This window comes from Sander vitreus, chromosome 7 (assembly GCF_031162955.1).
Source record: "Sander vitreus isolate 19-12246 chromosome 7, sanVit1, whole genome shotgun sequence".
NCBI classification, from domain to species: domain Eukaryota; kingdom Metazoa; phylum Chordata; class Actinopteri; order Perciformes; family Percidae; genus Sander; species Sander vitreus.
The window spans coordinates 7,668,052-7,693,277 of NC_135861.1; the positions used below are offsets into that span (position 1 = coordinate 7,668,052).

Here is a 25,226-nt window from a genome sequence, read left to right on the forward strand (position 1 = left end):
ACTACTGTACTGTATGTGCAGGGCCGCAAACATGCAGTGTTCTAATGAGCTTGAACGTGGGGATTCATTTTGTGCCGTTTGGGACTTGCTCTGAAAGGATTTAAGAGGCCATTGTACTTCTGCCAATTTTGTAACTTGTTGATAATCTCTTTGCTTAGAGGCTTGTGTGAAGTGCACAATACTTCACTCTGAAGGGATCAAATGGGACAAAGTGAATGTGCGTAACATACTGGATAAAAAGCCTTGAGCAATGAGGGCGAGAAGAGGGAAATGTTAGTGAAACACGGAAATTGGCTGCCCATACCGCCTCAAAATATAGTCTGTCTCAAGGCCATGCTGTATTATCCATCAGAGGAACTACAGCACTCCTGATATTGTTGGCAGTCCCTGCAGACTGGGAGGGTGCTTTAGTGGACGGAGGAGTGATCAGTGGGACTGTTTTTTTTGGGGGGTTTTTTTCGACGAGTAACTTTGATTTGATGTTTTGTAAAGAAGAGATCACGGTTAAAAAAAGAGGGAAAATGTACATTTCTTCTAGAATGTTTGGTCTCACACTAATTGTACGGCTTTATCAAATGAAATAAATTGTATATGAAACAGTGAATCTATGGTCATTTTCTCATTGATTTAGAGACGTGAAAAGGCAAAAGCCACAACAAGCTTAGATTTAATTTTGACCCTCCTGAACAGTCACTACACTTCTATATCTAAAGGGTTATTGTGGGTGTACGTCAGCTGTGGTTTAGCTTTTGCCCCATGCTCTGTGTGTGTCTGTCTGTGTGCATTAAGGAGAAACGATATTAGGCAGTTGCCTGTGTGTAATAGGTGCTGCCAAAGCCCCACTCCCATTGCTGCTGATGACTAATTGTGCTATTGTCCGCACTGGCAGCAGGATAAATAGCAACAGCACAGAGATAGAGATAAAGAGGCGCTGTGCCGCGCTCACTAGCATTAAGCCAGGCCAGCTAAAAACAAAACACATGGCCATCTTGTTTCACACTAGAAGGCTCATACATTCATTATGGAGCGATGAGGTGGGGAGGCATCAGTGAGGTGGTGTGATAATGGAGGGGGCTTCCTGTTACCTTAATTTAAACATCCCGAGCACCCTGTAAGGATCTGAGTGATAACAGGTACAATGATAGATTGGCCACTATCCCTGTCATGAGGCGTTCAATTCCCCCATAGTTACACAACCTGGTGCACCTGGACGCATCTTCTGCAGACAGCATATGTGATGTGTGTGGCAGGATAGCTCAAATGTTAGTGAGGGCTTTCCCTCATGGGGCAGTGTTCTTCCAGCCTTTGCAGTGTTTCCCCCAGACAAGTTGTTTAGCCCGGTGGCAAGTGTCGTTTTTGACAAGGGCCCGGCTCGGGCCAGTCACAGACTGATGGCAGCATTAATGTAGAGCCCAATAGCTCCTGCGATTACAGAATCATGGACAAAATCGCAAAATTGTGAATTTAAAAAAAGCTATAACATATAAAAGAATAGAATAGAGATTCCATAGGGCTCCACATTGTCAATGCTAAAAGCTACCTGGATATTAAAAAATAAATAACTACATCTAAATTTCCAACCGAGCCACCTCACTGTAAGTGTAGTGTAAAAAATGTCTTAAAAATACATTAATAATTCCCAGTGGCTTAGGCCTGGTGGGGGGCAACTTAGGCCTGGTGGGCCACCAGGCTTGCAATACACTGGAGGAAACCCTGCTTTGTATAGCTACCCCACCATAGTATTCATAGGAACATGTCGGCCATTGCAACAGTGTTGCTCATTACATTTTTGGACAACAATTAAAAAGATTATCAATCTGGCCAGACATTTGAGCTTTTCTGACAGCTACAGACACGTTTTAGTTTGTACCAATAACATTTCAGGCTCGATACCTCCTTCAAGTACTGAACGTTTGACTGCAACACGACGCATAATGAAATTATTTTTAATGGTAGTAATTTGATGATTATTTTAATTAAGAATTTTTCAGGGTCACAAAAACTCTCTTTGTTACAGCCAAGTTAATCTGTATAAAAGTCCCATGATTCAAACCAGCAAGGCGGTTCCAAGTCGGAAAAAGGTACTTCTTAAAAGGTCCAATGTGTAGGAATTTCTCCCAGATCATATATCACAATCAACTCTCTCGCACCACGCAGTTCAAAGTACGTATTACAGCTACGGTAGCCTTCACGCTTCAAAAAGGCGGTCTCTTGCTCTTTTCAATATCCTTTTTCTTTTTCTGGGCGAAGAAGAAGACGCCTGTTCCTGAAATTTGGATTTTGAATACACGTGGTCCTCTATGTTTCCTTCTTCAAACTTGCCGGGGCCGAGAAGCTACGATACCCATTAGCAGCATTAGCAGCACCTGTGAGTTTATCATGTGACAGCGAAAACGCGAAATTCAGAGCAGTATGTCCTGTATGTCCCTTACCAGCTAACGTATTTCAAGATGGTGCATGAATATGGAGTGTCTACCCCAGTTCATGCGAATGCAAATGTAAAATTTCAAGCCAAAAGGAATACTTGGAATTGATGGTGGTGGTAAATATTCATGAAAAAGGTTTGTGAACGGGCAACACAGATTTTGATAATGAACAACTAAACAAGTTACACACTGGACCTTTAAGAAAATAAAGAAAAAAAAGGAATAGCAAACATAACATTTCCATTGAGTATATGTCTGTGTGCCTTGACATAAAAAAAAATGAAATGAAAAACATCAGCACTGTGACTGCATGTCTCCTAATGTAGAAGACCTGTCAGAAGTGTTCCTGGTTTCTACACCTGCAGCAGGAGAGTGAACAGCCATAGAGGTGCTTCATTGATATTTTCCCTTTGTAACTTGCTGCTTATCAGAGCTGTGTAGAGCATGAAGGTTATCACAACCTTATCTGATGGCGGGGGTTTTTGGCACCATTGTCAGATTTTCTTTTAGTAAACAGACTTGCTGGAGTCAGTGGTTCAATTAGCTGTCCATGTGAGAAAGGAGTCAATCACATCAATCACTAGTTCATTAGCTGACTGGCTGCTAGACTGTTCTCAGCAACCGAGCCAAACTCCTCTCTCAGCAGTTTCAGCACGTTGTCCGAGTACTCGTCTCTCGGTTGACCCATTCCGCTCAGCTGTACAGGCTGGAGGTCGGGGTGGGGTGGGATGTAGGACGATGGGCAGTGCAGCTCATTTAGAGTAAACCAGAAGGCATCCGGATCCACCTGGATTAAGTGTTGGAAAATGCTGTGGAATGAAAGATACATAGGAAGAGGATTAGCTATGTGCTATATCTTGGTAAGGTGCATAATATCTATGTTATGAAAAAACACCTTCCTATAATCCAAAGTGACAGACTGAGCAGAACACAGCAGGTGCACTGGCTTCAGTGCACTGTCCTACAATTTGACTGTAAGTTCATTAAATCAACACTGCCTTTTTCCTGTGGAAAGTCAGGTTTTCTGCAGGTTTAACCAAGTCAAATTTAAGACTCTTAAGACCTTTTTGAGACCATTATGAATAAAATGTAAGGCCTATATCACAACCTAAAAAAACAAGAGTCCGGAAACTTCATCTGAAACAATTCTCTGATTTTCTCATTGGCATTATAGGACTGGTGTCTAGTCACAGTGTCGAGGACCCAGAGCACCTCCGCTCTTAGTGTTGGCTCTAATCCAAAAGCGACACGGAGGTCGCTTACAGGAGTTGTGGAACTGCAGTGTGGGTCTCACCTAGGCAGTGTGGAGGTAGTGCCGGGGCCAGAGCCGCCAGATATTTGGCAGAACTAGCTGATGGCTGTCATTTGCTGGAGACCCTTCACAGCAGTTAGATGTTTCTCACTTTTGCATAAGAAGCAGTAGGCTTTAAATACGTAGTTAGCAACTGGATTTAACCAAGCCCTAAATTCAGCTTTTTCAAGCCAAGTATCGCTAAACTTGCACTTCCCCATAGCTGAAGAATAAAATCTGGGAGCTAGAGAGAGAAGTTCAAACCCTGGCTCCTCTCTCACCTCCGCTGACCAATCACGACGTGAAGTGGGTGTGAATGTACCACAGGCTTTTATACAGTGGGTTTAATATAGAAATGATGACAGAATGACATTCACGATAGATGACCTGCATATTAATGAAACTTCCAGGAACAGCCACCGCTTCACTGTTTGTTTAATATGAGCTGTCTCGATCAGCAGGTAAATCGATCAGTTGACTTTCTTAAACTGGCTTCCACCCAGTTACATGAATGATCAAGGGCAGCAAGCTGAAAGCTGTAGACCGTGTACTGCACAGACGAAAAAGGTATAAAACATGTCTTTGTGTCCAACACTCACGCTTTGTGATGTATGCATTTTTAATGTCTAGCACGACTTACAGACAGTTAAACACGCAAAGTGACTTTAAAGTGTATTCAGCATAATATTCAGCACCACAGACAGCCAACATTAAGGAGCTCATATGTTATATCAAAGAAACTCAGCTGTATCTTAAGTAATCGATTAGTCAATCAGCAGAAATTTAATTGACGACAATGTTGATAATCATTTAATCATTTTTCAAGCAAAAGAGCCGCACATTCCCTGTTCCAGCTTCTTTTCTTCGATCGTATGTGATAGTAAATTGAATATCTTTGAGTTCTGGACTGTCAGACAAAACAAGCGATTTGAAGACATCACCTAGGACAGTGATTCTCAAAGTGGGTCCGTGAAAAATTTTCAGATTCATTCATTTAATTGATCAAAAGGCTTCATTGTTAAACAAATTAATATTTAAATCTATATTAACATACCTAAGACTATAGAAGTGTAAAAAATAGACTATGTCAAATTATTCCATAGACATGAGGGGCTCCCCAGTGTGTTCTCTATCTTGTAAGGGGTATTTGGCTGTGAAAGGATATTTTACAGACTAAATGATCAATGGATTAATTGAGAAAATAGTTGGCAGACCAGCCCACGAGTTTGGGGGATTGAAAATTGAAGTCAGCCAGAGTGGATTTTGCTGTTATGTCGTACATGAGGACGCACATGCACACGTATGAGGACGCAATACACATTCGTGCAGATGTTCTGCTAATCCACAGTTGATGGCAGTAATGCACAAAACATAAAATATAAACAATTCAGGATTTTAAATATTCAAAAAAAAATATCAGCTTTATTTCCTTCCTCATAAAAATTGAGGAAGGAAGTAGATTCAATGATTAGGCCTCAATGATACACACAACATGTTTTGGTTAGAAATACTGCATGTACACATGACTTTTGTTTTGTTTCTCCACATGGCACCTTTAACATGTAATTGCAGCGTTAGAGTGTTGACCATAGTTATTGAGGCTGGACTGGTTGAGGTAAAGATAATTTGAACTACCTTGTATACTGTTGGGTAATTTAATATACAACAACACAACGGAATATGTTATTGTTTTATTTGTAAAATCTTAATCAGTGAAGTAACTATCAACTACAGCAGTCAAATACATGTAGTGAAGTAAAAAGCCCAACATATAGCATGAAATGGAAGGACTTGGATCAGGGCTCACCTTACGCTGGCCTCTTGCAGTCTGATTGGTTGCCTACAGCTCAGGTAGGGCAGGCAGGCCTCGCAAACAGCATCCAGGTCTGCCTCACCTGAGAAAACCAAACACAGGACCTTTACTGCATTTCCTCTTCTGTATTGTCTTTTAGAGCACAATTGTAAAATACATACATACAGCACATACATATTTATTAGCCTTTTAGATAATATCAATATGATATAATACATTTTAGTAATCAAAAGAAAAATGTAATCACATCTGAAAACAAGTGGCCAATATTAGTATCAACTGCATATACTGTTTCCTACGATCCACATAATTAAAAGCTCAAGATGTAATCACAGTTCCCAGCATACAGCGTAGCTTGGTGAGACAGTAGATTGGAAAGGGAGGAGGAAGAGAAGATGAAAGAGAGAAAAAAAAGAAATGGATCATGACTGGACTTTACCTTTTTCTACAGTAACTCCTAATGAGGTGAGAAAAACTGCTGCGATAGCTGATGAAAGAGTTTGCAGCAGGCTGTTTCCACATCTCTGGGTTTCACATAGCCACTCTTCCCCCTTTGGAGGAGTGGATGTGTGTGTGAAAATGGCTACCTTTTCCTTTTATACCACCCTTTATCTTTTTTTCTTCACTTCCTGCAGTTTTATGTACTCTGACTGACCTACCTGCCTTGATTCACTTTCCCCCTTCTTTATCTGTACCTGTCAGAGGTTTGCCAGCAACTGCTCCCTCCATCCACTTGACGTCTTTGCACACACTCACTCTCTCTCTCTCTTCTCTCTCTCTCTTCTCTCTCTCTCTCTCTCTCTCTCTCTCTCTCTCAGCAGACATTAAGCGATTCCCTAAGCTGCAAACTGGGCTGCCTTTCAAGCAGCAGTGCACATTTCAGAGTTAAATGGGATTATTTAGCAACCACTTTTATCCCTATTCTTACTCCCCTTTCTGGTGCTGCACTCAGCCTATAGTCTTTTGTGGAATCAAGGTGCTTGGAGAGAAGCAGAGAGAAGTGAAAAATACTAAAGAGGAGAGGGCCAGGTGCTGTTATATTTTGTGGTAAATGAATAAGAGGGTGGAATTGGAACTGAAGCTAGAAATATATTATTTGCTTCAGTCAATCTGTGTTTCTGTCTTTCTCTCTCTGTGACTGAGGCTTGGTAATTGGCTTGCTGCAGGCGTCCCAGAGGTAAGCTGTAGCCAAATCGGTATTCACATGAGTAAGGCTGCAGCCGCTGACTGTTTCTCTCCTGCTCTTTCACATTCTCTCCATCTCCAATTCCAAATCTCTCTTCTCTCTCCCCTTCTGATATAGAGGACAGTGTCAAGTGCCAGTAAGAAAAATCATGCATAGGGATCTAACGCATGGACTAGATTCTTTCCTTTAATGTGACAGAAGTAATGTTGCTGCAGTTGTAATCTCCAGTGGTCATGCAATGAATGGAGGTTGCTTTTTCACTAGTTAAAGCTGTACTTTACTAGGCAACCTCTTTATTTACGATACACCAGGCCAAAGTCACCAAATGAAGTTGCAAGAGTAGAAGAAAATCCCTCAATGACCATTGGAAGACTTTCCATTTTTGGCCCTAGTTAAATCCGGCTGGCATGTATAGACACTAACAGGAAAGCATGTAAGGTGACAGACAGAGTGTACTTATTAATCAGCCAAACCCGTGGCAGCAACTCACTGCATAAAAGCATCCAGACATGGTCAAGAGCTCTCAAGCTGGTTCTACCAACACAATGACTATAGTGTACTCCAATGGCCTCCACAGTCACCCAATAGACAGACTGATCTCATGAAGTGGCGTATGTATGACACGCCAATTCGTATGCCATTATTGGCATGTTATCAACACCGTTTGGCCTCCGTTGACTTACATTACCTTGCGATTGCGTGCGAATGGACGACATGGCGAGTAGTATGAAAGGTCGAAAATCTGCGTAGGGATGAAAGGGCAAAAATCCGCGTAGGTAGGTTGGTCAGGGTGGAGGATGGGTAAAACACAGGACTTTCACCCAGGAGAGCGGGGATTGCGTCCTGCGTGTGACTTCATGTCCTGCGTGTGACGTCCTTTCCACGTTTGTTGTTTTCCTAAACCCAACTCCGTTCTTCTTTTCCCAAACCCAACCAGTTGTTCTTTTCCTAAACCCAATCCCTGTGTCACGTTTCCTAAACCCAACCCCGTTCTTATTTTCCTAATCCCAACCGTTTCTCCGTTGCTTCTTTTCCTAAACCCAACCCGCGTGTGACGTTTCCTAAACCCAACCGTAGCCTCGCGATAACACACCACGTGGCTTTAGAAAGTGCCACGTGGCGTGTATGTTTACTCTGTGACGTTGCAGAATGCCGTATGCTGTATACAGTGTAGACATACACGCGGATAGCTCAAAATGCGTACAAATAACACGCCACTTGGCTTTAGAATAGTGGCATGTATGTTTACGCGAAGTCATGATATCATGTTGCAATAGAGCACGTTTGGGATGTGGTGGAACCATAGACTGTAAAAATAATGGATATAGCAGCCATTGGTTTTTGTTGTGGATTAAGGTGGATTATAAAATGTCAGAGAAACCAGCAGTGGTGGAAGAAGTATTCAGATCCTAAAGTACTAATACCACTCTGTAAAAAATACTCTGTTACAAGTAAACGTCCTGCATTGGAAATGTTACTTATGTCAAAGTATGTAATTATCATTAGGAAGTATTAAAAGTAAAAGTAATCAATGCAGGAAAATCCTCACATTTTAGAAACTGGAAACAAACAAAAAAACGTCAAAAAGAACATTAAAAGTGTGAAAAAAGGGTTGAAAGTCAAAGAATTTCAGCTGGACTTATAGGCCATTATATACTGTAGTTGGGTAGTTTAATTTATAATAAAACATTTTTATCAACTACATGTGTTTTGTGTGCAAAAATCTTAAGTAACTAAAACTGTCAGATTAATGTTGAGTAAAAAGTACAATATTTCTAAGTGTAGTGGAGTATAAGTTGAAAGTGGCATGAAAAGACTCAAGTACAGTACAAGTTACTCAAATTTGTCCTTAAGTACAGTATTTGAGTACATGTACTTAGTTCCACTTCCACCACTGAACCCCAGACACAGCTACACAGGTAAAGTATGATGATGGACAGACAGAGGAAGAGCATCCTAACATTGTTGTTGGTGCACCAAAGAGAAGAATAAAAAGATGGACAGAAATACTGAGGAATTACTCAAAAGGTCCTATAACCAATAAGTACATTTAAAAAAAAAAAAAACATTAAAACATGTTTTCAGTCATGATTGTTTTTTCTGATTTTGTTTGCAATATGGTGTTAATATCATAGTGAGAAGCCCAGTACGGCATATCAAACCAAACTGGGAGCTGAATGTGTCATTACACCCCTAATGGCGTAGCTTTGGCTGCAGAGATTTATGCGGAGAGCCAAGTCCGTATTCTCAGCCCAAAAATCACGTTTTCAGTGGGTGTTGGACTCCGCTAGGTTTTATCACTGATTCCGTTTGTGATTTACATGGGTAGGATCTCAAGGCCTTATTGGAGATCCTTTCACTAAAAACTGTGAAAGCCGAAAACATTTGCTTAATTTGTGAGTTGGAAACCAAAACAATAGGAAAGGGAATGAGGCTAAAAAGCTCCATAGGGCTAAGAGGAACTGCAGAGTTTGATGATAAATGTATGTGGGTTCCTCACTACGAGTGACATTATACATAGTCATTTGACCCACTGTTAATTTCAAAAATATTGATTGGTGCAGCTTCAGGAGCATTCAGTTGAATGTTTTGAACCTGTAGAATAAGTCTTAAATTGAAATACCTGTCGCAAGCCTGGCATGTTGCCATGGTTACACACTTTTTGAGGTAAATGTGAGAACAGTGATTTAACTTAAACTAGGATTCTTTATTTGATTGAAATTAGTACCAAAGAGAAACGTGCTAATTGAGCTGACTTCATTTGAAATCAAACAGCCTATGTCACATTTTCTCTATTATTGGAGATGGGAACAGATGGCTTCTCTACTGGTGCACTTGATGGCTTTTCTCACCTTTATTGGCCCTCACTTAGATGCTCAAGAAGTGAAAGCACTGCTACTGACAGAAGAGCACGGTGTGGCGAGTGGTTACAAAAGCGTACTGCTGTCAATTCTGCCTGCCTAAGTGAGCATTTATTCCATGACTAAACCAAATAACAGAGCATACTGGAACATAAGAAGGACACACTGATATGCAGTACGTATCTTGTGTACATGAACTAAGTGTGGGATTATTAAGTATATTAATTCAGATTATTGCTAAATGCAGTGCCTGAATATTTGTTTGCCTATATTTCTATATGCAGGTCTCATTATACTTAAGTAAGATTCAACGTTGTTTTATATTTTCAACAAATAGCCATCTCTGTTGAATCTGAATTTTACTGAGATTTCAAATTCCAGCACATCTTTCCTGCAGCAGGACGAGACTGCTTACTGCCATTAACAGTAAAGAGTTGTCTTGTAATGACAACAGTTCAGAATATGCTTCAAGTAACAGATAAACAGAGCACACATCCACAAGCTGCTGTTTACACTGTGAATGGTATTTCGTAAATCAAATTTCTTTAAGAAAAATCGATCTATTTCTACACGTTTCCCCATTCATGCCCAATTTGGAATTCGCCATGCACTGCAGTGCTGACACTACTAACTCTACTGTTGGCCGGGGAGCGCTGCACACAGCCCTGGTAACTCTGTGACACATGGTGTCACCAGCCTCTAACTTTTCATCTGTCAGTGATGAACTTCAGCAGGAGGGTGTAACATGTGTGAGATTCAAGCTATCACCAAAAATCAAATCCTAGGTCTTTGCAGTAGTGAACGGAACCATATCGTCTGTGCCACCCCCTAAAATCATAAAACCGGGCTCTCCGATTTTTTAAAATCTGAATTACAGCCATTCTTTACTTTAAAAACAAGAACAATGAGCCCTTTGAATCAGACCTGTGTTCTATGAACTGATTTATCACTGTTACCCCACCAATCACTTTTTGCATACTCCCTGTGCTTGGGAAGAAGAAGTGATTATGATTACCACTTAATGAATACAAATGATTTGTATCACTGATTGCAACCACCACGTCTTGCTGGTGGTGTGCATGCTATTTTCATTATGTAGTTTGAAAAAACACTTATCCACTCAAACCTGCAGTGCACACATAAGTAAAGACACCAAAATAGAGATGAAAAGAAGTCCCACAGTGCATTAAGATGCTCTTAGTTCCAGTATAAGTACTGTGCTTTATGCAGTGCTGGAAAATTGCAGCAACTTGAACCCAGTATGACTGTGACAGGGACGTCATCACTGCTTAATGAACATAATGATGGATGAAAAAATTAGACAAGCAGCTCATAATTATAGCATTGGTAACACACTGGCAGTGAGCCCCCAGGCCACTATATATGCACATTTTTAGATACAATACCGAAGATATGCTTGTGCAAAATGCTGCTGCTCGCTTTTTAACAAATACATCTAGACGTGCACACATCACTTCCGTTCTCTACGCCCTACATTGGCTCCCTGTGTGTTTTAGAATCGATTTTAAGATTTTATTGTTTGCCTTAAATGGCCTGGCCCCGGAGTATTTGTCCGAGATTTTAACCCTGCGTGAGCACAACCGGTCATTGCGGTCTTCAGATCAGCTGGTTTTAGAAGGTCAAGGTATAAACTGTGGGGTGATCGGGCTTTTGCAGTTGCTGCCCCGAGACTCTGGAACAAGTTACCCCCTGATATTCACACTCTTACGGATGTAGCGCTCTTTAGATCCAAACTCAAAACCTATTTGTTTAGAATGGCTTTTAATATGTAGCAGTGGTGTGACAATTTCCCTCTCCTCCTTCTGTTTCTATGTAACCTTTTCTGAGTATACTGTCTATGTTTCATTCTTTTTATTGTATGATATGTTGTTTTATGCTTGGTTCCTGATGTAAAGCACTTTGGATACCTGCTGGTTGCTGTAAAGTGCTATATAAATAAATGTTGATTGATATGCTAAGCACAAAATACACAACTGTGACAACAACAAATGAAATAAAAAAACATTTCATTTCTGAGTAACTAAATGTCCTCCTTTGTTGTAGCTTCTTGATTTGCTGATTGCTGTGCAGATATAACAGTGTTTCTTGCTTGATTGTGGTGAAATGGAGCTTGAGGGAGAACAGTTGCTTGCAGCGGTTATCGTGAGTGAAGTTGAGGATTTAGCAGTATCCTTTGGCTCAGTTAGCTATGGTCTGTATGTTCAAAGTCATCTTTAAAACATGTTGAATTCAAGCACTGCCCCAAGGCCTTTTTAATCATAAAATTATATTGAGTATTGTGTGATTTTAAGTATGAGTGGAAATGGCAAAAACATTTTCCATACTGCAGTGCATGGGATGTGCTGGGATATGGGATGTCAACAAAGGAAGGTAAATAATTCAAAACCGAGCAGGAACATTGAGATACACTAACTCCTGCTATGGTATTTTCACTGTTGTACAAGACTGCCATCTGGTGGTAAAAGAAGTCACTGTGTTCTGTAATTTCCCTTTGGACAGAGTTGGGCAAATGGTTTCCCCCTGATCCAGTCTTTATGCTAAGCTTGGCTAACCATATCCTGACTCCAGCTCTGTACTTGATACACAAACATAAAATAACCCTTGGTCTTCCCATCTCACTCTCAGAAACAAAGCATATATATATATATATATATATATATATATATATATATATATATATATATATATATATATATATATGTGTGTATGTGTATGTGTATATATATATATATACACACACACACACACACACACACACACACACAATAAAATGAATTTGAGTGACAGATTTGCATGAACCTTAACGTACGTAGATTACTGTCTGTCTGTTTCTTGGTAATGATTTTGAATGAATTTATCAGAGCTCTCATTATAAAATATATGTAATATTACATATTAGGATGTTGAGGATCCTCAATATGTTCTTGCTTAAATGGGCATAATGTTGCACCAACCTTCATTAAGAAACCTGTCATATCAGGGCTAAGATGAACAATGATCAAGTGTTCTATGTCCACGTTTTACCTGGTATGATCATTGTTATAATGTGGATTATACCATGTACAATCATAAAGGATGAGAATGTATGTTGCGTTTGTGTGTTGTTGCGTTTCTGCTCTCTTACCCAGGTCCAGTCTGTGGCACAGTGAGCCCAGCCCCTGCAACACAGCCAGCTGCACTTTGTAGGCTAGGGTGTGTGTGTAGACGGGTCCGGCCTTGACGCTGATCGGAGCCTGCCGTACCAGCGAGGAGCATAGCTTGGGCAGAACCTCTTTAGATACCCTCCTCCTCAGGAAGTCACCACATGTTTCACCCAGCGTACAAAGCACCTGGCAGAGAGACTCAGCATGTAAAGTATGTACGCAGCAAGTTGTTAAAATGTAATAAAATGTCCCTTTAGTGTGTCGTTCATTAAGAAATTCGGAAATTAAGAAACAAGTGACACAATATTATCCCCTGGATAAACCATAGTATTTACAAAACCTGGACAGCTGCCACATTTGCTGATGGCCATAGCACAGTTTGACAGCAGCACTGCTGATTGACTAAATGACAATTTACAAACCAGTTATGTCTGATTTTATTAATGCATCAGGGAAAATATGAAACAGAAGATACACAAATAGTCCAACTAAAGACTAATTTACAGTGACAGTAGAATCAATTGACACCTGTACTTTGAGAAATTATCACAAACAACTGTGATGTTCACTCATCAGGGAACAAGGGAGAGGGCCATTTTCATCCTCTGTGATTCTCTGAAATAGTTTGAAAAGTCAGCTCTGGGAAGACCATCCCCAAACAATTTACAGATTTTCCTGTCTTGTTAGTTTAAAATGTTTTGAAAAAAAATGTTTCACAGAATTAAAAACAATAAGACAGCCTGCCAAAAGTAACCATCTTAGATATTTTATAATGGACTAAGACTACACTTACAGTACATGTCAATAAAGGTTATTTTAATTTAGTCAAAAATGCAGTCAGACCTGTTCAGTTGCTGCACATAATGTACATAATGTACATAATGTGCAATGTGAAACTACATTAAACAGTTATCTAATAAACCTTTCATGTACTTTATCACAATATCAAGCTGCAGATGTTATTGAATGATCCACAGACAGATTCAATTAACAATTTTCAGGAAAAGGCAATTTTAACAGTTATTACTACAACAAAGTAAATGGAAAGACAGACTTGTTTTACGTACCCTGAAGGCTCTGAGTACTGCTAAAGGGTCATCAGCGGTGAGTCTTTGTAGGAGGGCGGGCCAGCAGCGATGGGCCATAGGGAGCAATTCATTTTCCTGTTCACTCAGTACACACACACATAGCTCCAGCACGTCCAATACCTAGGACAAAGACATGGAGGTAGGTTAATGTGGTTTCTAATTGTCAGCAGGCCATTGGTTGTTGTTATCATGGTAACAAAGCCTCTATCCTAGCTCAGAGTTAGCCTGGGTTGGCTAACCTGTCAGGACTAAAATTTGTCAGCCTGACTGCAAAGCTATGACTGGCCTAAAACTAAAGACCTGGCATGTGTTTGTGCTCCACTTAGAACTCTTTGGAACATGCCCCTTGCCAAGTCTACAATTTTGGAAAAGGGGGACACAGAGCTGTGCTAGCTCACTTGTGTGTGTTGCGAATTACAGGTGTTTCTGCTGATATGAGGTTGCAAATTTTCTATTGGATCTTCATGATGGTATCGTGTGTGGCTAGAATATTTGTCACATCAATACAAAGCCATCAGTGTCGAGACAAAACTAATTTCTTTCTAAAGTATCTATGCATTTAAAAATGGGTTCCTGTACAATGGTAAACAATCCTCACTAGGATTATTATCATCAAAACCAACGTTCCCCTTCACACTACATCCCAAAGACAGTACCTTGAGTCGTATTCTGAGACTAGGGTCACTCAGCAGATGAATGCAGCGCTCCATAACATCTTTAGTGATGCTGAGATGGGAGGGAAGCTCCGCTTTTACATCAGGACCCCCAATATCTTCAACATCCTCACACTCCAGGGGAGGAGGGACTTCTGGAGAGACAGTGATGGTCAGACAGATGAAGAATGATTGATCAATTCAACAAACACCCAATGTTGTTGTTGTTGTTGGCTTTTTATATTTCATACTATGGTTATTCACAACACTGATAAGTTTCATCTGATATAACCTCTACAACAATATGAAACCTATACTACAGTGGAATATAATTTCCTGTTTACGCCTCATACAGACACCATTCTGTATTACCAAGGTCTTCATTGCTGTCCTCCTCTATTCCAATGCCCTCTGCTAGATCTTTCTGTATACGGTGATCCAGCAGGAATTGGCGAATGTTAAGGATTTCGTCGTGAGGGGAGGTCTGCTTAGGTCTGGCAGACTTACTGGTCTGACCACAACTGGAGGGAAACCACCTCGCTAAAGGAAAAACAACAGCAGCAGCAGATTAGGTTAGTGACGCAGCAGTGTGGTGTGTGTGAGACGCAAAAGTGGTAATACGCAAGATCTTTTTCTTTATTTTGTATTTCACTTCTTCTCAGAGATCACCTGGAAAGGATCCTTAAATGGTTTTGACTATAACTGAATTGAATGCTTAGGCAAAGTGTGGTAGAGTGGGATGGTATGGTACAGTATGGTAGAGTCAAATTAAGCAATACACTTAATTTGTCCCTTATGCTTTTTTTAATCCCTCACCACATGTGATAAATGAGTTGACACCACTTTCTAAATCTCACCCAGCGCCTTCATGAGCGCGTGCAGCACAGAGCAGAAGAGAGCAGCTGTGTGGTCGTAGCTGAGATCCAGAGCCATCAGCACATCCTGAACCATGTCCCCGACCAGAGGCAGCAGGCTGCAGTCAGAGTGAGTCAACATCACTGTCAACACCCGTGGAGCCTGGCCAAGAAGACGGGAATATGATGAAATGCATGTCTGGGTCCTAGCAAACTCACGTAGACCCATTTACAGTATTCATCGGGGTGATAAACCACAGAGGTGTGAACTCGTGGCTTGGACTAGCATCAATCTTGAAACAAAATTAACTTCAACATCAATGACGTGTGATCTAATCATGTAACTTCAGCCTTTTGACGTGGAATGTTTAGTTTAGTATAGGACTTGAACTTGACTCTGGGGTCAAAACTTGAGACTTACTTGCAAAACAATGTCCCATCTCTAGTACCCCATACATGTGGGCATCATTTCATTGTATAAATTGCTATGACTGTGGGCTCACTGTTTATTGTAAGCACCCACAGTACTACGCCACTTCATTCATCTGTATTGCTGAACAGATTAGTCAAAAATCAACATAAAATGAATCACCAGGATTCTGATAGTTGATTAATTGTTTGGGTCATTTATCAAGCAGTAATTCCAAATATTCACTGTTTTGTAAAGTGATTTTCTTTTGCGTTTTGGACATTTGGTCGGACAAAACAAGCAATCTGAAGATGTCCCCTTGGGCTCTGAGAACTTATGATGACTATACTTATTATTCTTTTGAGTAAATGAGTAATGAAATCATTGTCGAAAGATAAGTAAAAATAGTTTCCGCCCTATTAAGTTGTGCAACCATATCTGCTAAACTATAAACTCCACTTACTTTTCTTACAATGTCTTCTTATATTTTTACTTTAAAAAGGGTGATAAGATCTTGTTGCCTCAAATAACTGAACTCTCTTCCTGCACGCAACCCTTTTTTGCTTAAATTCTCCTTCTCCTTGCCTCGCTTTCCTTCATTCTTGTTCTTCCTCCTTTTTCTAGTGCTACTGTGCATTCTGACATCATGCCAAACTGTGTGGATGTTACCTGAGGATGCTGGCTGAGCCTCTGCAGGTTAAGTGATATGTCATTGAGCAGGTAGTCAGAGTTCTCATTGATCAGCTCCTTCAGGGAGGGGTAGCCACAGGAATTACTGATGTCCCACATAGAGCCCAGCGCTGCCTGGCTGACCAGCAGTGTCTCCTCTCCGGCTTTCTCCAGTACGGGGTACAGTGATGTCATCAACATGGGCCGGAAGTCCCGCCCCAGTGCCTGAGCAAAGCAAGCGATGCCCTCGAGTTGGATACACAGCTGCCAGATGTTACTGTTGAGCTGGTGGATTGCAGAGGTCGGCAATGAGGAAGACGCGGTGCCAAATGACGAAGGAATCAGTTGGAGAGAGTTTGCTTTAGTGTTGCCAACATTGCTGTTGGGTATGGAGAGGAGTCTGGATGGGCTGAGCAGCTACAGAAAGACAAAAGACAAATGTCATCATCATACAGTTTTTCTTGTACAATTCAATGATGTTTTAGTTTATAGACATAAAAGGTCCATATAAAGATAAGTTTACATGTTAACACATGAACAGACAGCTGCATTTAAACCTGAACGTACAAGGGGACATCTTGGGGTTTTTTTAGGAGAAAAACAACAAAGTTGAAGAGGAGAGGAAACCAGAAACCGTGCACACTGTGGATCATGTTTACTTTAGAGTGTTACTGCAGGTAGGCCTCCATCAAGTAAGAATAGTAATACATCTTTCCTGATGAAGGTATACTGACTGAAATACAGATTATTCTATATTCTATTCTTATGAGAAAATAAAGTTCAGTTTAGAAGATTATGTTTCCCATTTCTAGTGTGATGCAGTTTTCTAATTGTAAAGTGAAGTGTTAAGTCACAAGGAAAACATTTCTTCCAAAAGTCTTATGGGTACCCTGTGGAGGGTTTGACCACTAGTAACCCTGTGGAGCAATGTTTTTTGAGAGTGGGTCCTTATTTTGTTAGCATCTCCTGCATGCACGAAAAGGACACAGCATGAGAATTTTTGGTGGTACAAAAAGCGCCTAGAAATGTAGCAAATTCCAATAGAGGCAAAGAAGACTGCTAGCAAACAGTGTAGGTGTCAACTTTTTTTTCGAAGGTTTTCTCTATAAATATTTTATGAGGAAGGAAATGTATTCAACATGTTTATTAGGTCTCAACACAATGTGTTTTGGTAAGAAACAGCGAATGTAAGCAAAAAAACCTCCATGTGGTACCTTTCATTTTACAAAGAAAACTCCACCGTGTTGAGAAGCACATCAGATGGCCACAATGAAATAATATCACCACATTCCAACATTGAATACATCATAAATATTGTTTACACTAATGGCTGTTCAAGACCCCAACTCATGACAGGGTTTTGAATTGACTTTCCTGTACACAATGAATGTAGCTCACATCAGCAATCAGTTACCCTGCTGTACCAGTACAGAGTAAAGATAGTGCCTGTGCTAATGTTTCCCATAAAATCATCTGTCAACACTGAAACACAGATGACTGCCTGTAGTTTCTACCATGTTTATATCTATTCAATATTCCGTTAATGAATGCAATTTGACTTTGGGGAGGATGCTGCAACAGTCTCTACAATGACTAAACCTTCCCTCTAACTAGTGTATATTTCTGGGCTTAGAATCCTATTCATTTGGTGACGTGCCTCTGGGCACATATTTTAGCTGACAAACAGAAACTGCAAGTTTATCTACAAACTAACACAGTACTGCCAACTTTTCTCTGCCTGTCAGCTCAATAATCCAGCCTTGAAAGTTGAGAGCAGTTACTTGAAACCCTGGAACCCTCTGCTCAGTCTGTTCAGGCAGAAGAGCACACAGCGGTCAGTCCCAGGCCATATTGTGAGCGAAGTATTTCTTTGTTGGGAGTGAAGTGATCTGGCCACGATCAAATTTAAATGCAGAAAGAGTTGTGCAATATGGGCTGGGCATGGGAGTCTAATATCACATTTAATTAGAAAATGTTCACAGAATACAAAATGAGAGGTATTTTTTTTTTTCAAATAGCAAAGTATCACTTCTTCATTCAGAATGCCATTCCATGAAGGGTGAGATCATCTATTAAACATCATGATCTTTCCCAGAGAGGTTGCTGATGAGTAAATTTAGCTGATGATGACGCAATATTCATAGCCCTTAAGACAATCCATTGACAAATCAAATTTTATACTTCACTTTCCTGATTCAGAACAAACTATCCTCACCTGCTGGTCCTGTCGGTCTCTATCTGTCTCCTCACTGACAGTTATCAAGTGCCAGTTGTTCAGACTGGTGTATTCCTCTATGACAGACACCACTGCGACTTTAAGGTCTTCCTGGGTGGCAGAGTGTCCCCAAACTTGAGTCTCCAAACCCTGACACTCTGTTGTCACAGCGATGCCTGCGGCACCCCTGACAATCTCATTTAGCACCATGGCAGCCTGCTTTCTGTATGCTGAAGACTGTTGGTACAGATCCAGGAAGTGATCGGTCAGCAGGTAAATGTTGCCGTAGTAACCTAAAGATAGACAGAGGGAAAGTTACTCAAACTAAATGTCAAATGTTAACCTTTAGGCAAAAGATTTAGCCAGCTTTAATCCATTACGTACAGTATCAGTATGAGCCAACTGGCATTAGTCTACACAGTTGAAAGTACTGTTACGTATGCCCATGATAAAAACAAGTACTGTAGATCCTTTTGATACAGCCTAAAAACAGCACTCATACCTAATGTTTGACAGATTTCCATGAGCACAGAAAATATCTTCTCATCTGTGAAGTAGAGAAAATGCTTCCTCTGTATGTGAGCAGTGTAGGAATCATGGGAGCCCGAGCTTGTCTCTAAGGTAGTAGCGTAACTCCTTTCCTCCACAATACGAACATCCATCACATCCAGCTCCAGCACCTGTAAAAGGCACACAGCAGTGGCCGGGTTAGCTCAGTTGGTAGAGCAGGCGCACATATATAGAGGTTCGACTCCGACCTGTGGCCCTTTGCTGCATGTCATTACCCCTCTCTTTCCCCTTTCATGTCTTCATCTGTCCTATGGAAACAAAGGCCTAAAATGCCCGAAAAAAGAAAAAAAAGAAAAAAAAAAGTGTTTGTTGTTTTGTAAACAACTTAAACTCCACTCCGACCATTTAACTCCACTTGTCAACCACTAAAATGCTTAAAGGTCCCATAGTATGCTCATTTTCAGATTCATACGTGTATTTTGGGTTTCTATAAGAACATGTTTACATACTTTAACATTCAAAAAACACATTTTCTAATAAAATATAACTGTGTATCTGTCTAAAATGCTCCGTTTTAGCACCTGTCTCTTTAAGCCCCCCTCCCGAAAAAGTCCAGTCTGCTCCGATTGGTCAGTGTTTCTGGGTTTTCTACATCTGCGCTCTTGGGAGTTTCTGCACCGTCATTGCAGCCGGGGAATTAATATAACGTCCCTGTAGCTGCACTTCTACCTATAGTTGTGACTTTACAACTGTACGAGAGTCCTGATGGCTTGTTAAAAGGCACAGTTTCAGAATATGGGCTGTGAGCAATTCTCTTTGAATTGAGCATTTTGATGCTTTCACAGTATTTATATAGCACCATGTTTAAAAAAGAAATGGAAATTTCACCTTTTACAATGTGGGACCTTTAAGTACTTTATGTTTTAAAAAGTTATATTCTATAATTAGCTTATCAACATGAACCGTTAATTTAATGATACTAGTTGGTGTACAACATTCTATTTAAACTGTATTTTGCAAAGTATTTTTGGTGCAGGTTTAGTAAGGAATAAGGAATAAATCTCATCTACAAAATATACATACAGAGATGCATTGTAAGTTTGTGATAATAAACTAGTTTATACAAGAAATAAAGGCCTCTAGTTTCACAGCGGTATGCTGGTAGCAACGGAGCAGCAGTGTGTGTTCGCCTGTTCGTGCTGGCACACACTGCCAGGCTGGGGGTTGCGACCCTGATGTGGGATTGGTTTATTATTTTATTGTCAAGCTTTACAGCTAAACTTAGTGATGAAGTTTAAGATTTCACCTGAGATGGCTGGTACCTGAGGTTGTTTTTTTGTTTTTTTTAACTTCCTTTAAGTACTGTATAAAATGTATTTAATAATTCATTCATTTGATTTACTTAACTTGATTAACAAAATGAAGCTATGTTTGACCCTGATTCCCATTCAAACTGAATATGAAGTATAGTTTGACACAATGGCAGCTAACATCACCTGCATCAAGGCTTTGGAAATCCTCTCGAGATGTGCAGCCGAGTTAAGTATCACGGAGACCAGCGGTCCCAGGACTTTTAAATAACCCAGAAACACATTAAGGACAAACAGCTTCTTCTGGTCATCAGAGGTCCTCATCAGTCTGGGCAGGGAGGTGGCCAAAGAGTAGAGATTCTCTGAAAGCACGTCAGTGAAGGTCTGAGCACTTCTGTTGCCTTCACTGGTAATATCACTACTGCTGCTGCTACAGCTCTGATTCCTCTGTGATACCTTCCTGAGAACAACTTCACACCTAGAGGAGAGGAGAGGAGAGAAGAGAAGTTCCATTAAAAATGTTTTTATCAAGTAGAAGTAGTAGGCTTTAATATGTTTTCCTCACCAAAAATGTAGGGCTGGGTACCAAATTCAATACTTTTTAGTCACCGACCGAATTGGCTCTAAAGTATCGAGTATTGAATACCCAATTTCAATACCTAAGGAGTAAATCTCATCAGAGATCTAATAATGTGTGTTATTGGCTGTCTAACGTTACACGTTGCAGAGGCAGGCAGAAAAAAATTCTACATTACGCACTTAGACTGAGCTCACATAGTAGGAGTTGAAAAATAAATAAAAAGATTTGTGACGTAATGTGTTATGTTGTAATTTCTTCTTTTTTTTTTAAAATTGGTATTGAATAAAGTCTTGTTTAGGAACCGGTATCAAAGTCACGGTATTGGTATCGTTTCCGGTATCGATACTCAGCCCTACAAAAATGGCAATCAAATCAAACCTCTTTCTGACTCTGGGCTCCTCGTCGTTGACTGCCCCCACCAGCGCTTCCAGTAGCGGTCCCACACACTCTCCCAGTGACTGGCTACACCTGGCCAGCAGGTGATCATCCAGCTCCACCATCTCTAGTCTAACCCTCCAGTGCTGGTGAGCCGAGGTGCAGGAGATGATCTTCTTCAGGAGCACTGACAGTTTCCCCGCTGTGCTCTTCACCCAGTCTTGTGTCCGATGGACAATCAGCCGTTCAATTCTGCCCAGGTCTGGTGAGGGAGTCTTCAAGGGCTCACTGGCCTGAAGCTGGCCATCTTCCATGACAAGACCCACAGTCCTGGACCAAACCTGAATGACAATTAGAGTGGAATAAGATGATTGTGTTGCATAAAGAAATCATTGCATTTACATTTGTACGAGGGTATAATCACTTTTTTCCCCCATCCAAATAAGGGTAGATGTTTTCTTTGTGCTCTTACTGTATGTGGTTATCACCTTGCACCTACAACCTGTTATTCTACCACATGAGAGTTTTGGTGGCATGGAGGAGTCAACACAAATCTATAAAGATCTGTATACTCTCCGTAAATTTGGCAAGGCATGATGGACTCTTTTCTGCTTCTGCAGTTTTCAGTTTACCAGGATAAATCCAGGTTAACGTAATAAAGAAACACAGAAAGGTTTAAATAAATTGATACAAAGACACTTTCTGTAAACATATGTCATGAATTACAATCAATAACTGCATTCTGTTATGTTATATGAGTCAGCGTGGAAAAGCCTCTAAAACAGCATATATACTATTAAGGGACACTGAGTTTCCAGTTATATTATTGTACAATGTACAGTATATTTATAATATATAGTGTGATGATCAACAGAACATTTTACTGACAAAAACTTAAATCTATCTTTTGGACTGTGGGTTCAAACAAAGAGCAATTTGAAGAGGCCACCTTGTGATGGGCATTTTTCACTATTTTATAGCCTACATTATTAATCGGTTAATAAGGGAATTAATAAACACATTCATTGATAATAATTAGGATTGCAACTAGTGATTATTTCCATTATTGATTCATCTGCAGATTATCTTCTTGATTAATCAATTCACTGTTTGGTCGATAAAACATCAGAAAAGAGTGGAAAATGTCCATCACAAACCCAAAGACATTCAATTTAGAATAAATGTAAGACAAAGAAAGGCAGCAAATGTTCATATTTAAGAAGCTGAAACGATGATTGGCATTTTTACTTGAAAATGGACTGAATGAAAGGGACGAATAATAAATTGTCAAAATAGTTGCAGATTCATTTTCTGAAGATGGACTAATCGGTTAATCCACTAATCGTTGCAGCTCTAAAAAGAATCCTTAGTTGCAGTTTTAATAATACATAATAATACTTGTTTTGTAGTGAAATATCCATGTTTAGTAAATGTGAAATGCAGTCAAAATACACACAGTGTAACACCGGACTGAATACAAACCTGAGAGACATCACCAGTAATGCAATGAATAGCTTGCAAAAAGATGCAGTTAAAAATATATTAAGCATGGCTGTAACTGTCCTGCATCATCACACCAGGGAATATAAATGAATACAGAGATATGGTACCTTGATGGCCCTGACTGTGACTGCATGGCCTTGTCTCAGATCTCCTGTAATGGTCCTGGCTACAGCCACAGTGATCCCAGGTAGGAATGAAGCCATGGTGCTGCCTATAGCACATCTCTCCTCTGAGGATGGGACTACATGCTGCTGATTGCAGTCACACTGCAGAGTCAAAGCCTGGAGGCACTTCAACGCTGCTGCCTGTACATCTCTGGATTTCTCCTTCTCTCCTAAAGCCAGCAGGAGTGATATGGCAGCTCCCAGTCCGGGCAGCATAATTGGTTCAAAGAGTTTGAAGACTATATCACCATAAGCAGCATGAAGCAGGGCATCCAAGCACCTCAGAACAGCCAATTTCAGCTCCTCTGATGTATCTGCAGCTTTCCCAGGGTCGGTTGGAGAGCACAGGCAGAGGCAAAGCTCTGAGAGGAGGTCACGGAGGGTCTCCCAGCTCTGGACACAAGTGTTCTCCAGGACGTGGCTCATGGCCTCAGCCACAGCCTGCACCAGTTTGTCCTTCTTAGGCCCGGGGACTTTAAGGACGAAACGAAGAGGGAAGAGGACGTACTCTTGGAGCTGCTGCAATGTGGCATCGTTGACTTCTTTTAACTGGGCGCTCAGCGTCTCTATGTTGGTCACAGTGGGCGCTCGGGTGAGGAGGACACAGGCCGGGCGCAGGTAGGCAAATGCGATCTTTGGATCATTGATCTGAGCCATGATTGGAGGCATGACAGCAGGGGTCACTTTAATGACGGGGTGTGGAAAGAGAAATGGGATATGTGAAAATAAGATAAAGAAAAGTCATGATTTTCAAGTAGTGTAGAAGAAACTGAAATTAATGTATTCTTAAGAGATAAAATAATTTACATTTTGACTTTGAGATTTAATTTGTAATGGTCACCTGCTATGTTGGCCAGTAAAATTTACAGTAAATTTTTCACATCTGGATGTTCTTACATTTTAGAAACCTACAAATTTGACCCAGTAGGATGAATGATTTTCTGATCCAATGGTATTACAATCTTTTAACACTGGCACTGAAAATATTAGTCACCAGTAATCTACTGTACCTTACTCTTGGCAAGTAAACTTAATTTGTTTGTCCAAAAACAAATGGTCAGACAGCCAGTGGTCAAGAAAATAAACTGTATACTGTATCGTCTCTGAATGTTGACACTTCCCTCTATGGTCATGGTACTACCCTCTGGCCATTTCTTACTAATGAAGTAACACTGAGCCAGGGTTGCTTTACTTCTGCAGCCTCCTAAATGTTGGCAAAGCTGAAAGAGGGAGTCCATGGTAATTTACTTAACTGCATGTCAGCCTTATTGGTTGTGATATATCTGCTGTATGATGAATCATGCACAAGTTGAAGAAGCTAATGGAATTACATTTCATTGGAATTGTATCTCGTACGATTTCATGTGACTGAAAAAGATGATTGAATGATTGATGATGTTTTGTTTTGTCTGAGACTCTGTTCTCTGGTTGTACCAACCAGTATTAAGTTAACTAACGTCACTATATGTGCATTGTGCAATGCTGTTTTGAGGACTTCATATTATTAACCAGTTGCCCACTGTGAGAAAGTTGAAACTTTATTTAAATTAAGAAACAGATACAAAGTTGGTATGCATTAGCAGAACACCATCGATGTCTATTAGTTAGCTGACAGCATCCAGCATGCTGAAGCTGCACTGCGGTAACGTTACTAGCGTCAACAAACAGGTAGCCTACCTTCACATTAGTAGTATTAAGTGGACCCACTGCTCGGAGCAATAAGCCCATAGAAGAGGTTTAATTTGAAATAGAACAATTATAACGTCACACACTGATGAAGTTAGTCTCGCTCAAGGTAACGTCATGATTCTGCGTCAAAGGCGCATGTTTGACGTAAGGTAAAAAATAAGACTTCCGGATTTGGCCATTTGGCGATTTATCAAAATAAAAGAACATAACGCTTTACAGTGATAAAGAAACCCCTTTAAAACTGTATAATTAACGATGCTTTCGTTGTAAAAATGTATGAATCTTGCCATGTCAATGAGGCATTATCGAATTGAATTTAATATTTAAATTAATACTCAACTATTTAACAGAAATCTCAATCGTTTAATCGTGTTTATGATATAGCTAACGCTAGACTAGGGATTTCTTTGTTGAAAAAAGCTACTATATGAATGATAGTCGTATGAAAAATAATTATCTGGCATAC

The 25,226-nt window shown here is 40.3% G+C and overlaps 1 protein-coding gene across 2 annotated transcripts; it reads right to left on the reverse strand.

Annotated features, from left to right (window-relative positions):
- Nucleotides 1-24,875, reverse strand: tti1 (TELO2 interacting protein 1). Of its 2 annotated transcripts, none has more exons than XM_078254379.1 (14): nucleotides 24,749-24,875; nucleotides 23,015-23,754; nucleotides 21,408-21,745; nucleotides 20,636-20,927; nucleotides 19,132-19,309; nucleotides 18,630-18,922; nucleotides 16,415-16,831; nucleotides 15,340-15,499; nucleotides 14,855-15,022; nucleotides 14,486-14,634; nucleotides 13,809-13,949; nucleotides 12,723-12,927; nucleotides 5,525-5,612; nucleotides 1-3,235 (listed from the first exon to the last, which is right to left on the reverse strand). In XM_078254379.1, exons 2-14 carry the CDS (start codon nucleotides 23,738-23,740, stop codon nucleotides 3,007-3,009), a joined length of 3,384 nt encoding a protein of 1,127 aa, XP_078110505.1. In that variant the 5' UTR covers nucleotides 23,741-23,754; nucleotides 24,749-24,875; the 3' UTR covers nucleotides 1-3,006. The 2 variants fall into 2 exon arrangements, with proteins under 2 accessions (XP_078110505.1, XP_078110504.1); XM_078254378.1 differs by having other exon boundaries at nucleotides 14,486-14,637.
- Nucleotides 24,876-25,226: the final 351 nt, after the last annotated feature.